The sequence below is a fragment of the Pelodiscus sinensis genome, chromosome 1, assembly GCF_049634645.1.
Source record: "Pelodiscus sinensis isolate JC-2024 chromosome 1, ASM4963464v1, whole genome shotgun sequence".
In the NCBI taxonomy this organism is placed as follows: Eukaryota; Metazoa; Chordata; order Testudines; family Trionychidae; genus Pelodiscus; species Pelodiscus sinensis.
This window is the reverse complement of record NC_134711.1, coordinates 190,425,389-190,446,166: the sequence shown is the minus strand read 5'-3', so window position 1 is coordinate 190,446,166 and position 20,778 is coordinate 190,425,389. Positions and strand designations below refer to the sequence as shown.

Genomic DNA, 20,778 nt, shown 5'->3' with positions numbered 1-20,778 from the left:
TTCTTTTCCTGCCACCAAAATAGCTTGTGAGCTATACTTTCACTGGTTCAGAAGTGAATTTCACCTGCTCTTGGCCTTAGCCTAGAGAAGTCTTGAAGCAGAAAATGTATATGTGGAGGGAAAATATTTATCTTGGAAGTTGTTTTATTAGAAACATGTATCAGCAGTTTCAAACTACTCCTAGGTTTGGAGTGCCCACAAGGAAATGAGCTTCGGTGAGGTAGTCAAAGGGGCATGATAAATGCAATTTATCACAGCAGTCTGCATTTTATCAAATATATATCACCACTATATCACCCCTGCATCTATGACATACGTGGTTACATTTTCATATCAAAAGAAAAAGATACTCTAGGTGGAGCATGGTCTGGGAGAGTGTTATCTGAACCTACTGCACAAACACAGAAGAGGTTATAAAATGAACCCTTCTGAATGTGAGAGGTACCTCTCTTAGATCCAAATTCTCTCTTTTTTCTTTTGGAGGACTCCAAACTGCAATGGAACACAAAGGGATCCAGATACTCTCAGTCATCCTCATTTTAGGACTCAGTGCACTGACTGAAGGAGAAGAAGCACCAGGTAAGTATATTTATTTGCTATTGCATTCAGAAGTCCTTACATGGAGGCCTGCTCCTGCTGGCTTCAATGGCAGCATGAACAAATCTCCTATTTCTGTACTGTAAAATATTAACATTTCATCTCAAAGCATTGTTCCATGGTCCTGATCTGGCTGCTATTGAATTCAGTAGCAAAATCCCACTGACTTCATTGCGAGCAAGTTTAACGCTCATATTGTTGGCAAAATAAGTAAGGCCATCCTTACCCATACACAGAGTATGCAGCTGTGTAGGGTACCTGAAAATTTGGGGCACCACTGGGTCTTAATGCCCACCTTAATGTCCTTCTTCCTATCTCTGTTCAGTGGCTCTGCTTCCTCTGGAGAGGATCTAGTTACCTTAAAAGAGAAAAAGCCTGTCACCTTGCCAGACCTATTAGCAGAAACTTGAACTATTCAAATAGTAATGAAGCCCTTTAATATTCATTTGCCAACCCCGGGTATAGATGGTCAGTTTCTGAATTTATTGTGTTACTTGACAGGACCTTGGTTTAACATTTGCTTTAAAATATTTCATTAGAGCAGCGTTTCCCAAACTATGGACTGCAGCCCGGTACCGGGCCACTAGAAAAACATACTGGGCCTCAGCGTGGCTGCCAGGAGAGAAGTGGGCAGGGCAGGCTGGGAGGAGGTGTGTGTGTGGGGGGGGAAACGGCTGCCGGGAAGCAGGGTTGGGGGCAGCAGGGCTGTCTGGTGGAGATCGGGGGGGGGGGGGGAGCGGGCGGCAGAAGCAGGGCTGGACAGGGGAGATTGGGAGGAGGACTGGAGAACCAGCCTCCAGAAGCAGGGCTAGATGGGGGCAGCGGGGCTGGACATGGGAGATCGGGAGGAGAAGTGCGGGGGCCGGCGGGGGCAAATCGGCTGACAGGAAGCAGGACTGACCCGGGCACATGCAGACCTGGGTACACGAGTGAATCCGGCCCCGGGGATTCTATTTTCCCCTCCCCCCCCCATATCCTCCCTCGAGTAGTTGCGAACTGACTGGCTGGTAGACACACTCTCACAGCGTGAGCACATCTACCAGCCAGACAGTTCGCAGCTACAGACTGATACACCTAATAATAATAATAAAACTTACCTAATGAGAAAATACCGGATATTTTATATGTCTGGTATTTTCTCAATTTGTTTACTGGACAGAATCTTCAAATACGGGACTGTCCGGTACATTACTGGACACCTGGCAACCCTACCCCTCCTTGCACCCTCCCTCCTAGCCAGATACCCTACCCCCAATCTGCTCCTACTCCCGCATGCTGGAGTGCCCATGCGGCGCCGGGTCCCCCAAGCCCTGGCCCAAGCTAGGTGGAGGATGCAGTCGGGTGAAACACTGAACATTTATTAATTTTTAATTATTTTTTATATGCATTTATATTTTTGGGCTGCAAAAGACAGTACTGAAAAAAATGGGTTCCAACTAAAGTAAAAAGTTTGGGAAACCCCAGTCTAGCCAGCTTTCTGTCCATCTTACAGTACATTTATCCAATCCATATTCCCTTAACTTGCTGGCAAGAATATTGTGGGTGACTGTATCAAAAGCTTTGCTAAAGCTGGCACTGGGGACTTTGGGAGGACCAGAAACAACTTATTTGAATATTCATCATTTGCTTAATGAATATGCAAATGAATGTTACCCATCCTCTAAAAACTCATGAATGGATTTACTGGTCCCCATGTCAAAAAGTTTGGGAACCCCTGCATTAGAGTGTTGCTGAAGATTATAAAATCACACCTCTAAAAAAAATCATCAACCCTCCTCTCCCGGGGTATGTCTACACTAGAAAGTTAGTTCGAACTAACGGACGTTAGTTCGAACTAACTTTCCTATGCGCTACACTAGCGCTTCGCTAGTTCGAATTTGAATCGAACTAGCGGAGCGCTTAGTTCGAACTAGGTAAACCTCATTTTACGAGGACTAACGCCTAGTTCGAACTAGCTAGTTCGAACTAAGGGCTGTGTAGCCCTTTAGTTCGAACTAGTGGGAGGCTAGCCCTCCCCAGGTTTCCCTGGTGGCCACTCTGGCCAACACCAGGGAAACTCTATGCCCCCCTCCCGGCCCCGGACCCCTTAAAGGGGCACGGGCTGGCTACGGTGCCCGTGCCAGGTGCAAGCCTGCCAGCACCCAGCTAGCAGACCCTGCACCTGGCACGGCACAGAGCCACCCACCCGATGCCCCCCAGCCCACCCCCTCTTGCCGGGACCAGGCTGGCGGCTCCCGGGAGCTTGCCCTGGACCGCAAGAGGCGGGCACCTTCCTGGGCTAGTGCGGACATCGTGGACCTCGTCCACGATCTCCGCACTAGGCACAGGAAAGTGGCCGGCTAGGGCAGGAGAGCTGCCAGCCTGGCCACCCAGGACCAGGTGTGCATGAAAATCAAGGGGGTCCACTGAGACCCCCGACACTGAGCCCTGAGCTTACAATGGCCGTCCTGGGTCAGACCAAAGGTCCATCTAGCCCAGTAGCCTGTCTGCCAACAGCGGCCAACCCTAGGGACCCTGGAGGGGATGGACCGAAGACAATGACCAAGCCATTTGTCTCGTGCCATCCCTCTCCAGCCTTCCACAAACTTTGGGCAGGGACACCACTCCTACCCTCTGGCTAATAGGACTCCATGGACCCAACCTCCATCACTTGATCTCACTTCCCTTTCAACTCTGTTCTAGTTCTAGCCTTCACAGCCTCCTGCAGCAAGGAGTTCCGCAGGTTAACTATTTGCTTTGTGAAGAACAACAACTTTCTCTTACTAGTTTCAAGCCTGCTACCCAGTCCTTTCCTTTGGTGTCCTCTAGTCCTTCTTTATGGGAACTCATGAAGAACTTTTCTGTATGCACCCTCTCCACCCAACCCCTGCTTTTAGAGACCTCTATCCTGTCCCCCCTCCGTCTCCTCTTTTCTAAGCTGAACAGTCCCAGTCTCTGTAGCCTCTCTTCATCTGGGACCTGTTCCCAACCCCTGATCATGTTAGTTGCCCTCCCCTCTCCCAGCCTTTCTCTTCCCCTCTCCCACCTCCTTTTCCCAGTCTCCCCCAGTTTTTTTCAATAAAGACAGAGTCAATGTTGGAAGAAACGTTATCTTTATTTTGTACATCAATAAGAAGGGGGGCTAGGGAAGGGCAAGTGGAAGGAGGTGAGGGAGGAATGGGGTACGAGCCCCCGATGGGGAGGACTGGGCTGGCTCTGCGGGCTTCTGGGGGTGGAAGCTCTCCTGCAGCCCCCCAATTACTCCCTCTCCCCAGATGGCAGCCTGCGGCAAGTGCAGCCGGGCTGATGGCCGAGTGGTGTGATGTGCCCAGTGTGGGCACTCAGGGCACTCCAAGCCAGAACTTCTTTGCAAGCGGGGCACCCCTTAGAACTGTGTGTCCGGGGTGGGGGTCGGGACCCTTTAAGCGCAGCCCTCGGCTAGCCTGAGACAGTATCTCCATGCTCTAAGTCCTCCTTTTATGCCCTGCCGGCACTGCTTCCGGCCATCATTAAGCCCTGTTCAGAGTCCACTCAATGTGGACTTACTAGTTCGAACTAGCAAAACGCTAGTTCGAACTAGTTTTTAGTTCTAGATGCGTTAGTTCGAACTAGCTTAGTTCGAATTAACTAATTCGAACTAAGTTAGTTCGAACTAGCGCTGTAGTGTAGACGTACCCCCGCTTAGCTGCCATTGGGCATAAAGGCACCAGTTTAATAGTACTACATAGGGCCCCATAAATCCTAAGGACATTCTTGAAGATAAGCAGCAATATACATGAAGGAGTAGTAATAGACATCTGAATAGGTACTTGCTATTCGAAAACTGTTTATTTTAACTTAGCACACTGTTGTGCCATAATACTGCATAATCAGCCACAGAAATCCAATTAGACAACCAAAAAATGGGCAGCAGTTAACTAGATTTGATGCATTTAAGCCACTTCTATGGACCCAATCTATTACTGATGCCTTTACTGAAAGATTATAATGTTAGAATTCCAGCTATTAAAATTTGTATCTGATCCCTTATTTTGAAATACCCCAAGACAATAGTTATTAACGGTTCACAGTTATGCTGAAAAGGCATAACAAGTGGGGCTCCGCAAGGGTCTGTTTTGGGACTGGTTCTGTTCAATATCTTCATCAATGATTTAGATGATGGCATAGAGAGTACACTTATTAAATTTGTGGATGATACCAAACTGGGAGGGGTTGCAAGTGCTTTAGAGAATAAGGTCATAATTCAAAATGATCTGGACAAACTGTAGAAATGGTCTGAGGTAAACAGGATGAAGTTTAATAAGGACAAATGCAAAGTGCTCCACTTAGGAAGGAACAATCCGTTTCACTCATACAGAATGGGAAGTGACTGTCTAGGAAGGAGTACTGCAGAAAGGGATCTAGGGGTCATAGTGGACCACAAACTAAACATGAGTCAATAGTGTGACACTTACAAAAAACATACACTTGCAAACATGATTCTGGGATGCATTAACAGGAGTGTTATGAGCAAGACACAAGAAGTCATTCTTCAGCTCTACTCTGCGCTGGTTAGGCCTCAATTGGAGTATTGTGTCCAGTTCTGGGCACCACATTTCAAGAAAGATATGGAGAAATTGGAGAAGGTCCAGAGAAGAGCAACAAAAATGATTAAAGGTCTAGAAAACATGAGCTATGAGGGAAGGCTGAAAGAATTGGGCCTGTTTAGCTTAGAAAAGAGAAGACTGAGGGGGGACATGATAGCAGTTTTCAAGTGTCTAAAAGGGTGTTACAAGGAGGAGGGAGAAGAATTATCCTTGTGGCCTCTGATGATAGGACAAGAAGCAATGGGCTTACACTGCAGGGAGGTTCAGACTGGACATTAGGAAAAACTTCCTAACAGTCAGGGTGGTTAAACACTGGAATACATGCCTAGGGGGTTGTGGAATCTCCATCTGGAGATATTTAAGAGTAGATTGGATAGACATCTATCAGGGATGGTCTAGACGTTGCCTGGTATGGACATCGGTAAGGCCAGCTGGAGAAGGCAAACCCCAGCCCTGCCGCCTTCCAACCAAGGCCCTGCCTCTTCCACCCGAGACTTCCAAGTCATGTGGAGAGCTACGGCTGCTGTGCTGTCGCCCCAGTCTGGCTCTCTTTGGCGTCCAGGGAAAGCCAGGCTCCTGCGCACTGGCCCAATGCATCCCAGCGGCTGAAGAAAGCCAGACTGTTGCACAGCAGCTCTATTCCACACGAGTGGCCAAGTGAAACTGGGCTGATGCACCATGCTTCATTGTTCCCAGGCAGCCAAGCTGCTGAGCTGAGCTGCCTTCCTGGGGGGCTGGACGGAGCCAGGCTGCTGCACCGCAGCCCCACCTTTCCTGGCAGCGGCCCCAACCTTAGGCAGTCAGTCATGTAGGCAATTTTGGGAAGGCTCTGCCTTACCTTGTCTGCATTACTGACTGCCCATGGTGCTTGGTCCTACCGTGAGGGCAGGGGACTGGACTTGAAGATCTCTCAAGGTCCCTTCCAGTTCTAGTGTTCTGTGATTCTATGATTATGGTTTTACATCTGCACAACTATGCTAATTTCAGTTGAACCTTCCTCTCTCCTAATCCAAACTAGCCTAATCCTCTAGCCTAATCCGAACTAGCTAGTTCGTGCCGCGTGTAGCCGCGCGGCACGCAGTCCGAACTAGCCGGCATTTAAAAATGGCGCCGGCCGGCTTTATGCAAATGAAGCCCTGGAAATTCAAATCCCAGGCTTCATTTGCAACTCCGTATGACATTACCCCCCCTAGTTCGAACTAGGGGGTAGTGTAGACATACCCTGAGTCTATAAGGTGCCACAAAACTAGTTCTGGTTTCAGTGGGTTATGGTAAAATTATATTTGTATGACTATTTGAGCCCAATGAACGTGCCATTGATAAAAACACCAATATAAAAAGAGACATATGGTAATGCTGATTTTTGTTCTAAATAGCTCCATGCCGATGTAATGTGGATCCGAAAACCAGAACGAACTGTGGGCCTCCAGGAATCTCTCCTGAGGAGTGCAGGAATTCAGGATGCTGTTTCAGTTCAGAAGTTCCAGACGTCCCCTGGTGCTTCACACCTCTCCCAAAGAAATGTAATGTACCTGTCAGAAATGGGTCTGATTTTCCTAGTGCTTAACCATGCAAAAATGTGCCCAGGTGGGAAACTTACACAATAAGAAGGACAAACAAATGAGTGCGAATTTCTACTAGAACACTGCAAAGAGGAAAAAAGAGTGAAAAACGCTAGTATAGGCAACATTCAACCTTCCTTTCACGTCTTCTGTGTCTCAGTTTTTTCACATGAGATATACAAGTCATTTGCTTTCTCTCCTGGATAGAAGTAAGCAAGTAACCAAAAATGGTCCCACTACAGCCTTGTTGGCTAAAGTTAGAAATGTCTTGCTTAATTTAAATTTGTTTTCTAAGTGGCTATCCAGGGTTAGAGTGACTCTGCATTATCTGATCCAAGGTCAGGAAAAAACAAGGTTTCAGAGGACCTTTAAGTGTTGAGCTAAAAAGACTCCTGGACACCAGTCTCTCCCAATTCCTCGTATTCTCCATTTTCACTCACCCCCTCCCGCATTTTAACATCAGTTTTCTGTTCTCCTCCTCTCCCCCACAACTCACTCACTGCATCCCGCCCATTATGATTTCCAGGTAAAATGCCCCAACTGCAGAACCTCTGCTCCCAATTTAGCTTATTCCTTGAATAAACTCTCTGGGGGTATGTCTACATTACAAAGTTAGTTCGAACTAACTTTCAAAGGCACTACACTAGCGCTCCGTTAGTTAGAATTTAATTCGAATGAACGGAGCGCTTAGTTCGAACTAGGTAATCCTCATTCCACGAGGATTAAGCCTAGTTCGAACTAGCTAGTTCGAATTAAGGGGTGTGTAGCCCCTTAATTCGAACTAGTGGGAGGCTAACCCTTCCCAGCTTTCCCTGGTGGCCACTCTGGCCAACACCAGGGAAACTCGTCTGCCCTCCTCCCAGCCCCGGACCCCTTAAAGGGGCACGGGCTGGCTATGATGCCCGTGCCAGGTGCAAGCCTGCCAGCACCCAGCCAGCAGACCCTGCACCTGGCACAGATGGAGCCACCCACCCGATGCCCCCCAGCCCTCCCCCTCTTCCCGGGACCAGGCTGGCGGCTCCTGGGAGCTTGCCCGGGACCGCAAGAGGCGGGCACCCGCCTGGGCTAGTGCGGACATCATGGACCTCATTCACGACCTCCACACTAGGCACAGGAAAGTGGCCGGCTAGGGCAGGAGAGCTGCCAGCCTGGCCACCCAGGAGCAGGTGTGCATGAAAATCAAGGTGGTCCACTGAAACCCCCGACCCTGAGCTTACAATCGCTGTCCTGGGTCAGACCAAAGGTCCATCTAGCCCAGTAGCCTGTCTGCCGACAGCGGCCAACCCTAGGGACCCTGGAGGGGAGTGACCAAGCCATTTGTCTCGTGCCATCCCTCTCCAGCCTTCCACAAACTTTGGGCAGGGACACCACTCCTACCCCCTGGCTAATACCACTCCATGGACCCAACCTCCATGACTTGATCTCACTTCCCTTTAAACTCTGTTCTAGTTGTAGCCTTCACAGCCTCCTGCAGCAAGGAGTTCCACAGGTTGACTCTTTGCTTTGTGAAGAACAACTTTCTGTTACTAGTTTGAAGCCTGCTACCCGTTCCTTTCCTTTGGTGTCCTCTAGTCCTTCTTTATGGGAACTAATGAAGAACTTTTCTGTATGCACCGTCTCCACCCAACTCCTGCTTTTAGAGACCTCTATCCTGTCCCCCTTCTGTCTCCTCTTTTCTAAGCTGAAAAGTCCCAGTCTCTTTAGCCTCTCTTCATATGGGACCTGTTCCCAACCCCTGATCATTGTAGTTGCCCTCCCCTCTCCCAGCCTCTCTCTTCCCCTCTCCCACTTCCTTTTCCCAGTCTCCCCCAGTTTTGTTCAATAAAGACAGATTCCATTTTTGAACACAATTGTCCTTTATTTTGTACATCAAGAAGAGGGGCTAGGGAAGGGTAAGTGGAAGGAGGTGAGGGAGGAATGGGGTACGTGCCCCCGATGGGGAGGACTGGGCTGGCTCTGCGGGCTTCTGGGGGTGGAAGCTCACCTGCAGCCCCCCAATTGCCTCCTCTCCCCAGATGGCAGCCTGGCAAGTGCAGCCGGTCTGATGGCCGAGTGTTGTGATGTGCCCAGTGTGGGTACTCCGGGCAATCCAAGCCAGGACTGCTTTGCAAGCGGGGCACCCCTGAGAACTGTCTGTCTGGGGTGGGGGTCAGGACTCTTTAAGCACAGCCCTTGGCTAGCCTGAGACAGCATCTCCACGCTCTAAGTCCTCCTCTGATGCCCTGCCGGCACTGCTTCCGGCCATCCTTAACCCCGGTTCAGGGTCCACTTAATGTGGACGCGCTAGTTCGAATTAGCAAAACGCTAATTCGAACTAGTTTTTAGTTTTAGATGCATTAGTTCGAATTAGCTTAGTTAGAATTAACTAATTCGAACTAAGTTAGTTCAAATTAGCGCTGTAGTGTAGACATACCCTGGGGAAGTCTGCAATCCTGTATTATTTTGCCTCTTTCTTTTAATATTTGAAAAGATATTCTTAAATTTAATCTTTAAAGACTCCAGACCTAGCTGAATCAGAACTGTAGGGACATGGTTCTAATCCTGCAACATGTCGCATAAAGGGAAATTCTGCTGCGCTTGCATGCTGCATATGGCAAGAGTTGAGTCACAGATGTAACTCAAGATATGAAAGGACTTGCCTGAGGAAACTATTCTATAGAGATTCCAGGCTGCAGATAGAATCTTCTGCATAAAGAATTGGGCCCTATACCGAATAAATGAATTAATTTTAAACTCAGAAATCCACAGAGTACCTTGCAAAGACTTCAGAGCTATCTGGTGTTCAGTACTATTAATAAATACCTAACGGGGTTGCCTCTTCTAGTTGCTTAGTTCTAAGTTAGTAAGACCCACTCAAGTCTAGAACGGTAAGAGACTCTCATCTGTAAATGAAGCCACTAACTCTTACCAGGAGTAACTGAAGAGTACAGAACACATACACTTGAGCAAGTTTGTTTTTGGCTAGTAAGAACCAGCCAAAGAAGTAGTGAAACACCTGCCTTCAAGAACACCCTTTCTTTGGTATCTAGAATACTCAGACCCTAGAATTAAAATCCTTTTATGTAAGGCCAAGAGAAGACACGACATCAAACAGACAGGGGGTGATATACCCCTTAACACTTTCAACACCCAGTTCCAAAAGGAAGATGTGTAGTTTTACCTGAAAAATGCTTGAGAGCTAAAGAGCTCCTTAACAGAAAAAACCTCTTTTAGGCAGCTTATGCCAGAGGCAAACCTTGTGTAAAGCTTGTCCTGGAGTATCACATATCTAGAAATGTTTTGACAAGGAGAGACAATACAAAGCACTCTTCAGCACTAGAAAGGTAAGTCTAGAAAGTTTCTTATTATTCACACAACTACTGCACATCAGAGCTGCTCTAGCAGTTTGGTTTATGAACACCTCGATATTTTACAGGCTAAGGTCAGCATCCATAAGACATTTGGTCTCTAGGATTATGAAAGGTAATAAAAATGACTCAAAGATAAGATGAATAATGCTGCCATTCCAACCCCTAGGTAACCTGATCTCTATTTAGCAGGGAAGAGCATGGGGAGGGGGGGAGAGAGTAAAACAAACAAAATGGGTCAAATAGAAAACAATGTAAATGTGATTCTTTTCTGAAAAGCGAGTATACACACAAGGCAGCTTCTTGCTCATCAGATTTGCTCCCCTCTATTTTCAGTTCTTTCCAGTTACCTTAATGGAAAGACACAACCAGCTCTTTACTCCTGTGGGCCCTGAAGAGCCACCACAACTCTGGGGCTGTCTCTACACTGGCATGAATTTCCGGAAATGCTTAAAATGGAATACTATTCCGTTTTCAGTTTTTCCGGAAAAGGAGCGTCTACATTGGCAGGCTGCTTTTCCGGAAAATCCCTTTTTCCGGAAAAGCGTCTGTGGCCAATGTAGACGCACTTTTCCGGAAAAGACTACTGGGCTGTCTACACTGGCCCTTTTCCGGAACAGTGTTCCGGAATAAGGACTTATGCCTGAGCGGGAGCAGAATAGTTTTTCCGGAATAGCAGCTGATTTTGTACAGTAGAGCATCGTTGCTTTTCCAGAAATTCAAGGGCCAGTGTAGACAGCTCGCAGCTTATTCCGGAAAAGCGGCTGATTTTCTGGAATAAGTGGCCCAGTGTAGACAGCCTGGGAGTAAGATGTGTTTTATTCCTTCTTGGGCATCATCAACAACTTTCTGCTCTATGTTCCAATTAGTTAATACCCCTGTAAATGCATTGAAGGCATTGGGCACTGAGGTTATTGTCTGAAGATAGTGAGGTTGCATGGTTATAACAGGCACCGTTTTCTAACAGAACCTCTCTTACGGATTATATGACTAGAGATAGAGAACCCACATGAGCTCTCAGAGTCCAGATTGATTTTGTAGTCTGAGTGTATGTGGAGAGGGGAGAAGCATTTTATTTTATAAATGGTACATGTTTCTCATGGGATTCATAAGAAACAAGCTGCAGAAGGGGGAGATAGCACCACTGGTTTTAGTGGGGAGAGCTGAGGCACAGGCAAGATCATGACTCCACCATTGACTCTGCTCCTGCATGCTAGGCAGTTCTAGGAAGCATTTTGCCTGTGACACACACTCCCTGCAACCTCCCTGAAATAGGATGGCTTCCTGCCTCTCTTCCTTTACTTTGGATTTAGCCTAAAGAGGCATGGCTTAGCCCCATGCATACCTATGTTGAGAGGACTGGCCTGGCTATCCCGTTCACTCATTGGCCAAATCTCCCTAATGTATCATTTAAGCTGAATTGTTGTTGTGTTACGCATGCCCCAGATGAGAGAAGTTCACAATCTGTACAAAGCCAGTTATTATTCTACTATTAAAACTTGTAACTTTTTGCCTTCAGGTACTGGGATCTGATTTGGATTCCTTCATTCTGCCAGATTATTTAAATCAGACAGTTTCTGCTGTTCTCACTTTATGTAGGAATTGCAGGTCAAATTCTCTGCCCCCACTGCACTCCCTTTACCTCACTCACTGGCTACATCTATACTCTTCCTTCTTGCGCAAAAGCCTATGCAAATGAAGTGCAGGTTAGCATATTGCCACACTTCATTTGTGTAATTAATTAGGGGCCATTTTTGCGCAAGAGGCTTTTGCACAAAAAGGAGCAGTGTAGACGGCTCCTTTTTGTGCAAAAACCCCTCTTGCACAAGAGCCGTTCTTCCTAATTTTTTCAGGAAGAACGGCTCTTGCACAAGAGGAGGTTATTGCACAAAAAGGAGCCGTCTACACAGCTCCTTTTTGTGCAAAAGCCTCTTGCACAAAAATGGCCCCTAATTATGCAAATGAAGCTTGGCAATATGCTAATCCGTGCTTCATTTGCATAGGCTTTTGCTCAAGAGAGATGCAGTGTAGTCCAGAGCCTCAGAGCGATGGGAGTAGCCAAAGCATCATGCTCTCCCACAATCTCCATCTAGCAGCTGGTCCCTAGTTGCTCTAAACTGTACTGTGACCAAGGCTGGATGGAGAATCAAGGAGCTGTAACCAGCTCCCTGACAGAGCACCCTCGTCACCACAGCCACTGTACATCTGACGCAGCAGGGACTCTGTCCTTCTATTTCTAAAGCAGAGTCCAGCGCTATTAAACTAACAGTTTGTCAGTAGATCACAAATAAACATCACATAAGGCTCCACATTGCTGTGTGCTTCCATCTGTTCTTTCTTGTCTTACACTTAGATTGTCAGCTATGTGGGGCAGTGGCAGGATTTTTGTTCTGTTTGTACAGTACCTGGCACACTGGAGTCCTCGTCCATGACTGGGTTTCCTGTGTGCTATGGTCGTACTGGTAACAAATAGGGTAAAAGAAAGCTAAGGTAACATGCCTTTTATTTTTAAAAAAACCAAACAGATAAGAAGGTCTGTATTGAAGAGATAAAACTCAGAACAAACTGTGGTTACCCTGGCATCTCTGCTGAACTATGTGAGGCAAGAGGCTGTTGTTTTGAGTCAAGACCGCCTGCTGTCCCCTGGTGCTTCTATCATCTTCAGGTGCAAGAAGGTAACTTATCTGCATGAAGTAAAGTTAATTTTTTCAGTGATCACATAGAGGTTTGTAGCTGGGAATTTTACTGTTTTATTTTCTAGTCTGCATGATACTTTGCAGGCTAAGAACTGATAGAGAATTCCCTTCGATTAAGCTTCATGGGCCTTCATTATTTGCTTACATTCAAGGCTTGATTGTGCAGGGTGTGAGTGAGGTAGAGATGTTTAATGTTTGAAAAAGGGAGGATGAATAATCATAAAAATGTGGGGCTGGAAGGGACATTAAGAGGACTACTAGTCCATCCCCTATACTGAGGCAGGATATAATGATACTCACAGCTGTTCTAATGTTGCCTGCAGTGATATATGATGTGTGGCAATAAAGGGATTTGAAGACATTTCTTGTCTATCCAGTGCTCAGTACTGCTCTGCTGTTAACCCTCTCCAGCCAGGATCCTGTGTCCTAGGATCAGTCATCAGGGTATCAATGCCACAAGGAGGGCACAAGAAGATGGTGCAGAGTCCAGATAGGGCATGTCATTCTCTCTGGAACATCCTCTCTTTGAATAATAGCCTTCATTTTAAACAACACATTTATACACATTTGTTGATAGATCTTTGTAACATATGTGCCAGAAACATACTGGGAGATGCATAGCAGGGAACCGTTGCCCTGAACAATTGCTTGATGTACAGTTTTTTGTTATCTGCCATGGGCAAATAAATGTTTTAAATCTTCTGTGGATCAGATGAAAAAATTCAACCCTTAACCTATTTTCCTTCTTTCTCCCTAGATTGTTAAAGAGAATTTGCACCTGGAATTCAGGCAAGCAACCTGTCAATTGATCAACTGAAGCAGGAAAATAATAGTAATGCTCACATCTTATACTTCACACTGTGTAGCAATTCTGATTTCTAAATAATTTGTGTCTTGGGTTTATTCCTTTTCAATGACCCAATTAATTGCAGCTTTTATTCTTTTCAGTAGGTTGGTACCAGATATCTGTTTAAAGCAATAAAAACATAAAAACAAAATGTGTAAATGCTGTGTTGTCCTTTGTTTTTAATTGTCCCAATATTTTTCCCTTCCTCTAGCTCAGGGATGGGCAATAATTTTTGATGGGAGGGGGGAGGGGCACTCCAAGAATTTGTAAAGTTGTCAAGGGCCACACTCTTCCATATTAATGGGGGAGGTGCGGGGTCAGAGATGGAGGTTGGGTGCAGACGGGAGCTTGCAGGAAAGGATTGGGGTGCAGGCAAGGGTGTGGCATCTGGGAGGAAGTTTGGGTGAAGGAGGCAATTGTGACCTGGGCTAGGGGACTGGTGTGCATGGCTTTGGGTTGTGACCTTGGGCAAGAGAGGATTGTGACCTGGGGAAGAGAACTAGGGTGCAAGAGGGCTTGGAGGGGTTTGGGAAGTGACCATGGGCAGGAGGGGGTTATAACTTTGGGGCAGCAAACTGGGGTTCAGGAAAAGATGCAGAGGTTTGGGCTGTGATCTGGGGCAGGGAATTGGGGTACAGAATCTGAGAGGGGATATGAGGGCAGAAGGTTTGGGTTATGTGGGGTGGGGAGGGCAGAGGGCTGGGGTGTCAGAGGCAGGTGCTGGCTAGGAGACTTACCTGCTTGACTTCCAGCCAGCAGCATTCTCAAGTAGACTCCCTGCTTGCCCTGCCCTGCCCTTGCACTGGCTGCATGGGCCATGCAGTTTTTGAACAGCTATGAGCCTGAGGGGAGGAGGGTGCTTCACAAGCTGCCTGTTGACAACAGGCAGATCCCATTGGATGGAAACTGGTCAATGGGATTGTGCTGGGGGCAGGAGCAGCACCTGAAGCTGCTCCTCCCTGCCCCAGCTCACAGCTGTTCAGAGCCCCATAAGTTCACAACAGCCATTTTTCTCAGCAATGTGCAGGAGGCCAGCAGGGAGTCTACCTGAGGTTTCCCACTGCATCCACAGGCCAATCCAATGGCTTCACAGGACAAATCCAGCCCATGAAAGGTAGTTTTCCCAGGCCTGCTATAGGTGTATGTACTTCAGTGCCCTGCAGATGAGACATTAGCCAACAACGTCTCTGATACAAACCACAGCACTTTCTGGTAGGGTCAGATTGTGATTCCCTTACCAGAGCTGATGGGGAATTTTTTAAAGAATTTGTTGTGGTAAAATGCTGATTTGTTGAAACAGAAACTTTGCACAAGAATATGACGGTTTCTACAAAATTTTCACTGGGGTAGAATCATAGAATCATAGAATAATAGGACTGGAAGGGACCTCAAGAGGTCATCGAGTCCAGCCCCCCGCCCTCAAGGCAGGACCAAGCTCCACCTACACCATCCCTGACAGATGTCTATCTAACCTGTTCTTAAATATCTCCAGAGAGGGAGATTCCACCACCTCCCTTGGCAATTTATTCCAATATTTGACCACCCTGACAGTTAGGAATTTTTTCCTAATGTCCAATCTAAACCTCCCCTGCTGCACTTTAAGCCCATTACTCCTTGTCCTGTCCTCAGAAACCAAGAGGAACAAATTTTCTCCTTCCTCCTTGTGACACCCTTTTAGATATTTGAAAACCGCTATCATGTCCCCCCTTAATCTTCTTTTTTCCAAACTAAACAAGCCCAGTTCATGAAGCCTGGCTTCATAGGTCATGTTCTCTAGACCTTTAATCATTCTTGTCGCTCTTCTCTGTACCCTTTCCAATTTCTCCACATCTTTCTTGAAATGTGGCGCCCAGAACTGGACACAGTACTCCAGCTGAGGCCTAACTAGTGCAGAGTAGAGCGGCAGAATGACTTCACGAGTTTTGCTTACAACACACCTGTTGATACAACCTAGAATCATATTTGCTTTTTTTGCAACAGCATCACACTGTTGACTCATATTCAACTTGTGGTCCACTATGACCCCTAGATCCCTTTCCGCCATGCTCCTTCCTAGACAGTCGCTTCCCATCTTGTATGTATGGAACTGATTGTTCCTTCCTAAGTGGAGCACTTTGCATTTCTCTTTATTAAACCTCATCCTGTTTACCTCTGACCATTTCTCTAACTTGCTAAGGTCATTTTGAATTATGTCCCTATCCTCCAAAGAAGTCGCAACCCCACCCAGTTTGGTATCATCTGCAAACTTAATAAGCGTACTCTCTATCCCAATATCTACATCATTGATGAAGATATTAAACAGTACGGGTCCCAAAACAGACCCTTGAGGAACTCCACTTGTTATCCCTTTCCAGCAGGATTTAGAACCGTTAACAACTACTCTCTGACTACGGTTATCCAGCCAATTATGCACCCACCTTATCGTGGCCCTATCTAAGTTATATTTGCCTAGTTTATCAATAAGAATATCATGCGAGACCGTATCAAATGCCTTACTAAAGTCTAGGTATATGACATCCACCGCTTCTCCCTTATCCACAAGGCTCGTTATCTTATCAAAGAAAGCTATCAGATTAGTTTGGCATGACTTGTTCTTCACAAACCCATGCTGGCTATTCCCTATCACTTTATTACCTTCCAAGTGTTTGCATAGGATTTCCTTAATTACCTGCTCCATTATCTTCCCTGGGACAGACGTTAAACTGACCGGTCTATAGTTTCCTGGGTTGTTCTTATTCCCCTTTTTATAGATGGGCACAATATTTGCCCTTTTCCAGTCTTCTGGAATCTCCCCTGTCTGCCATGATTTTTCAAAGATCATAGCTAAAGGCTCAGATACCTCCTCTATCAGCTCCTTGAGTATCCTGGGATGCATTTCATCAGGACCTGGTGACTTGCTGACATCTAACTTTCCTAAGTGACTTTTAACTTGTTCTTTGTGTATCCTATCTTCTAAACTTACCCTCTCTTTGCTTGTATTCACTACGTTAGGCACACCTCCAGACTTCTCGGTGAAGACCGAAACAAAGAAGTCATTGAGCATCTCCGCCATTTCCAAGTTTCCTGTTACTGCTTCTCCCTCCTCACTAAGCAGTGGGCCTACCCTGTCCTTGGTCTTCCTCTTGCTTTTAATGTATTTATAAAAAGTCTTCTTGTTTCCCTTTATGCCTGTAGCTAGTTTGATCTCATTTTGTGCCTTTGCCTTTCTAATCTTGCCCCTGCATTCCCGTGTTGCTTGCCTATATTCATCCTTTGTTAGTTGTCCTAGTTTCCATTTTTTATATGACTCCTTTTTTATTTTGAGATCGTGCAAGATCTCCTTGTTAAGCCAAGCTGGTCTTTTGCCATATTTTCTATCTTTCCTACACAGCGGAATTGTTTGCTTTTGGGCCCTTAACAACGTCCCTTTGAAATACTTCCAACTCTCCTCAGTTGTTTTTCCCTTCAGTCTTACTTCCCATGGGACCTTAGCTACAAGTTCTCTGAGCTTATCAAAATCTGCCTTCCTGAAATCCATTACCTCAATTGTGCTGGTCTCCCTTCTACCTTTCCTTAAGATCATGAATTCTATTATTTCGTGATCACTGTCCCCTATACTGTCTTCCACTTTCAAGTTCTCAACTAGTTCCTCCCTATTTGTTAAAACCAAATCCAGAACAGCTTCTCCTCTGGTAGCTTTTTCAACCTTCTGAAACAAAAAGTTGTCTCCAATGCAGTCCAGAAACTTATTGGATAGCCTGTGCCTCGCTGTGTTAGTGTCCCAACATATGTCTGGATAGTTGAAGTCCCCCATCACCACCAAATCTTGGGCTTTGGATAGTTTTGTTAATTGTTTAAAAAAGGCCTCATCCACCTCTTCCACCTGGCTAGGTGGCCTGTAGTAGACTCCTAGCATGATATCACCCTCGTTTTTTATCCCTTTTAGCTTAACCCAGAGACTCTCTACACAGCTATCTCCTACATTCATCTCCACTTCAGTCCAAGTGTGTACATTTTTAATATACAAGGCAACCCTCCTCCCTTTTTTCCCTGTCTGTCCTTCCTGAGCAAGCCGTACCCTTCCATACCAATATTCCAAACATGCGTCCCATCCCACCAGGTTTCTGTAATACCAATGATATCATAGTTGTATTTATTGGTTAGCAATTCCAGTTCTTCCTGCTTATTACCCATGGTTTCTTGGGTCCAGGAGGGACTTTATCTTCAAAATGCTGATAGACTATGTGAGAACTGGGAGATTTACATTTAAATCCATGTTCTGCCCAATTCAGTGCAGGGACATGAAATGGGATCTTGCACATCATGGCTTAGTGCTTTAACCACCTGACTGCTGCTTGAGAAATTGTAATGTCTCAATTTTGTCTGAGAAGGGAAAAATTCTTGATCTCTTCCATTTTTACTGGGCAGGACAACCATGTCTCATATGGAACACAAACTCTAAGGAGGAGCAGAGCCAGAACAGTCAGGAATTGTATTGAGCTTCTGAACTTCAAGACTCAGAGATGGCTTCAGGAAAACTCAGCTGCAACTCATTCAGTCAGGAATCCCACCTGGAGAACGCAGCAGATTTAGGAAATATCGTAAAATAGGTACCAGCACAGGATGAAAGGAAGAGTATTTTAGAGCTGGACAAATATTGGATTGTTTGGCTGGTTGGTTTTTATTCACTGGCAATTTTGGAAACAATCCAAAAAAAGTTTTGTTTTGTCTGAAATTGAAAAAAGACATATTCTGACGTTTACTGGCACACTGAAAACATTTTGAATCAAAATCTTTTTGAGAACACAGAAATGAAATGTTTCCATTCTATCTGACAATATATACATTTCAAGTTTCAGGCATTAATCTGGCTGCATCCCTGCCTCAGGACTGTGGCTGGGCGCTGGGCTGGAGTTGCAGTCAAGAGTTAGGGTGGGGTGCAGAGCCACAGCTGGAGCTGGGAGCCAAGAGCTGAGGCAAGGGCCAGAGCTGCAGCTGGAACTGGGACTGGCACTAGGACAGAGCTAGGGCAGAGCAAAGCAATGTTGGGTGAAAATTCCTTCCTCTTCCTCCCCTCCCCCCCCCCCCCACTCCGTGAGTCTGACCCAGACCCTGCCGTGCCCCCTGAATTCCTCCATGCCACCTAGGCAGGGCATGCCCCATAATTTGGGGACCATGGGCTTAGTAATTCAGGGACTCACTTGGGTTGTGGGAGACCTGGTTCAATCCTCCCCCTCTGTGTGATGCGGAGAAGGGATCTAACTGGCGCCTCCAGGAGAGGGCCAAGCCCTGAGCTGTGGGGCATTCCCAAACTAGCCTCTTGAAGCTTCTGCACGTTTGCCAAACAATTCAACAGTCCCTGCAGCAAAGGTGTGAATAGAGGCCTCCTACCTGAGGGCCCTAATTACTAGGCTGTAGATTCAGTCTCATTCATTTTCCTTGGCCAAGTGACTAGGGTGATCATCCGTCTTGTTGTTACCAGGACAGTCCCGTATTTAAGGGCTGTTCCGAACGCCCTGACTTTTAAAAAAAACCGGCACATTGTCCTGTATTTTTCCTGCAGCAGGGGTCAGCCACTGAAGCCCTAAGCACCGGCAGCTCCCCCCAACCACGCTGGGGCTGGAGCCCTGAGCACCCCCAAATTCCCCCCAGTGCTAGTGGCTTCTACTCCTCCCTCCTCTGGGACTGGAGGCCCAAGTGCCCCCTAAGCGCCAGTGGCCCCTTCCACCCCCTCTCCACTGTGGGGCTGGAACCCTGAGCATCAGCGCCTCCTCACCCCTGCAGGGCTGAAGCGCCAAGCACCAGCAGCTCCTCTTCCCAACCACTCTGGCACTGGAGCCCCAAACACCCCCAAATGATTCCCAGCACCAGCAACTCCTCCCCCTGCCCCACGGGGCTGGAGCCCTAAGTGCCAGCACCCTCCATTGCTGCAGGGCTGAAGTCCTGAGGGCCACGTGCCGCCCCCAGGTTGAAACCCCAATTTCCAGCAGCCTCCCCTTTTGGGCTAAAGCCCCAAGCACTGGCAGCCCCCACCTTGGTGTCCCATATTTGGCATGGGGAAATATGGTCCACCCTACAAGTGAGCAACTTTCTTACTAAACAAACCCAACATTCTTGCCCCTGAGGTCCCACCCCTCTCACCCATCCCCTCTCCTTCCATTGCTCGCTCTGCCCCCCATTGCATCCCCCCTCCCTCCATTGCTCGCTCTGCCCCCCATTGCATCCCCCCTCCCTCCATTGCTCACTCTGCTCCCCACTGCATCCCCCCTCCCTCCATTGCTCACTCTGCCCCCCATTGCATCCCCCCTCCTTTCACTGCTCACTCTGGCCCCCCACTCCATCCCCCTCCCTACATTGCTCACTCGCCCACCCCCCCCCCCACTCCATCCTCCCTCCTTCCGTTGCTCACTCTGCCTCCCTCCCCACTCGCTCACTTATTTTCACTGGGTTGTGGAATTGCAGGAAGTGTTCCTTTTCGTCCAAGTGCTCAGTTGAAAACTGGCCATCTGGTAACTTTATGAAGGGCAACAGCTGAGCAGGGATTTTGTGCATCACAATAGTCTCTAAATCTCTGTAGTGTTACATACCCTTTTGGAACTGGCCAGCACAGCAGACTAACATAGGAAAGCTTCCATGACTATTTTTGTGACTATGCTGGTCAGGATGTTGTTCAATATGTATAAAGGTATTTATATGCCTACCCTTTATCATTATATCTGAGGAGTTTATAACCTTTAGGCTGTGTCTAGACTGGCAAGTTTTTCCACAAAATCAGCTGCTTTTGCGGAAAAACTTGCCAGCTGTCTACACTGGCCGCTTGAATTTCTGCAAGAACACTGACTTCCTACTGTCTGAAATCAGTGCTTCTTGCAGAAATACTATGCTGCTCCCGTTCGGGCAAAAGCCCTCTTGCGCAAATCATTTGCGCAAGAGGGCCAGTGTAGACAGCACAGTACTGTTTTGCACAAAAAAAGCCCCGATGGCTAAAATGGCGATCGGGGCTTTTTTGCGCAAAAGCGTGTCTAGATTGGCACGGACGCTTTTCCGCAAAAAGTGTTTTTGCAGAAAAGTGTCCGTGCCAATCTAGATGCTCTTTTCCGCAAATGCTTTTAACGGAAATCATGCCAGTGTAGATATAGCCTTAAGTGTATTTATTTATCCACACAACACCACTATGAGTAGAGT

The 20,778-nt window shown here is 47.0% G+C and overlaps 1 protein-coding gene across 1 annotated transcript in view; it reads left to right on the top strand.

The window, feature by feature from the left end:
* Window positions 1-497: 497 nt before the first annotated feature.
* The window catches only part of LOC102459799 (uncharacterized), a 44,901-nt gene continuing 24,620 nt past the window's right edge, over window positions 498-20,778 (top strand). Inside the window, exons 1-3 of the mRNA XM_075906725.1 lie at window positions 498-579; window positions 6,539-6,685; window positions 12,597-12,746. Coding sequence (XP_075762840.1) covers window positions 498-579; window positions 6,539-6,685; window positions 12,597-12,746 — 379 coding nt within the window. The remainder of the gene's footprint in view (window positions 580-6,538; window positions 6,686-12,596; window positions 12,747-20,778) is intronic.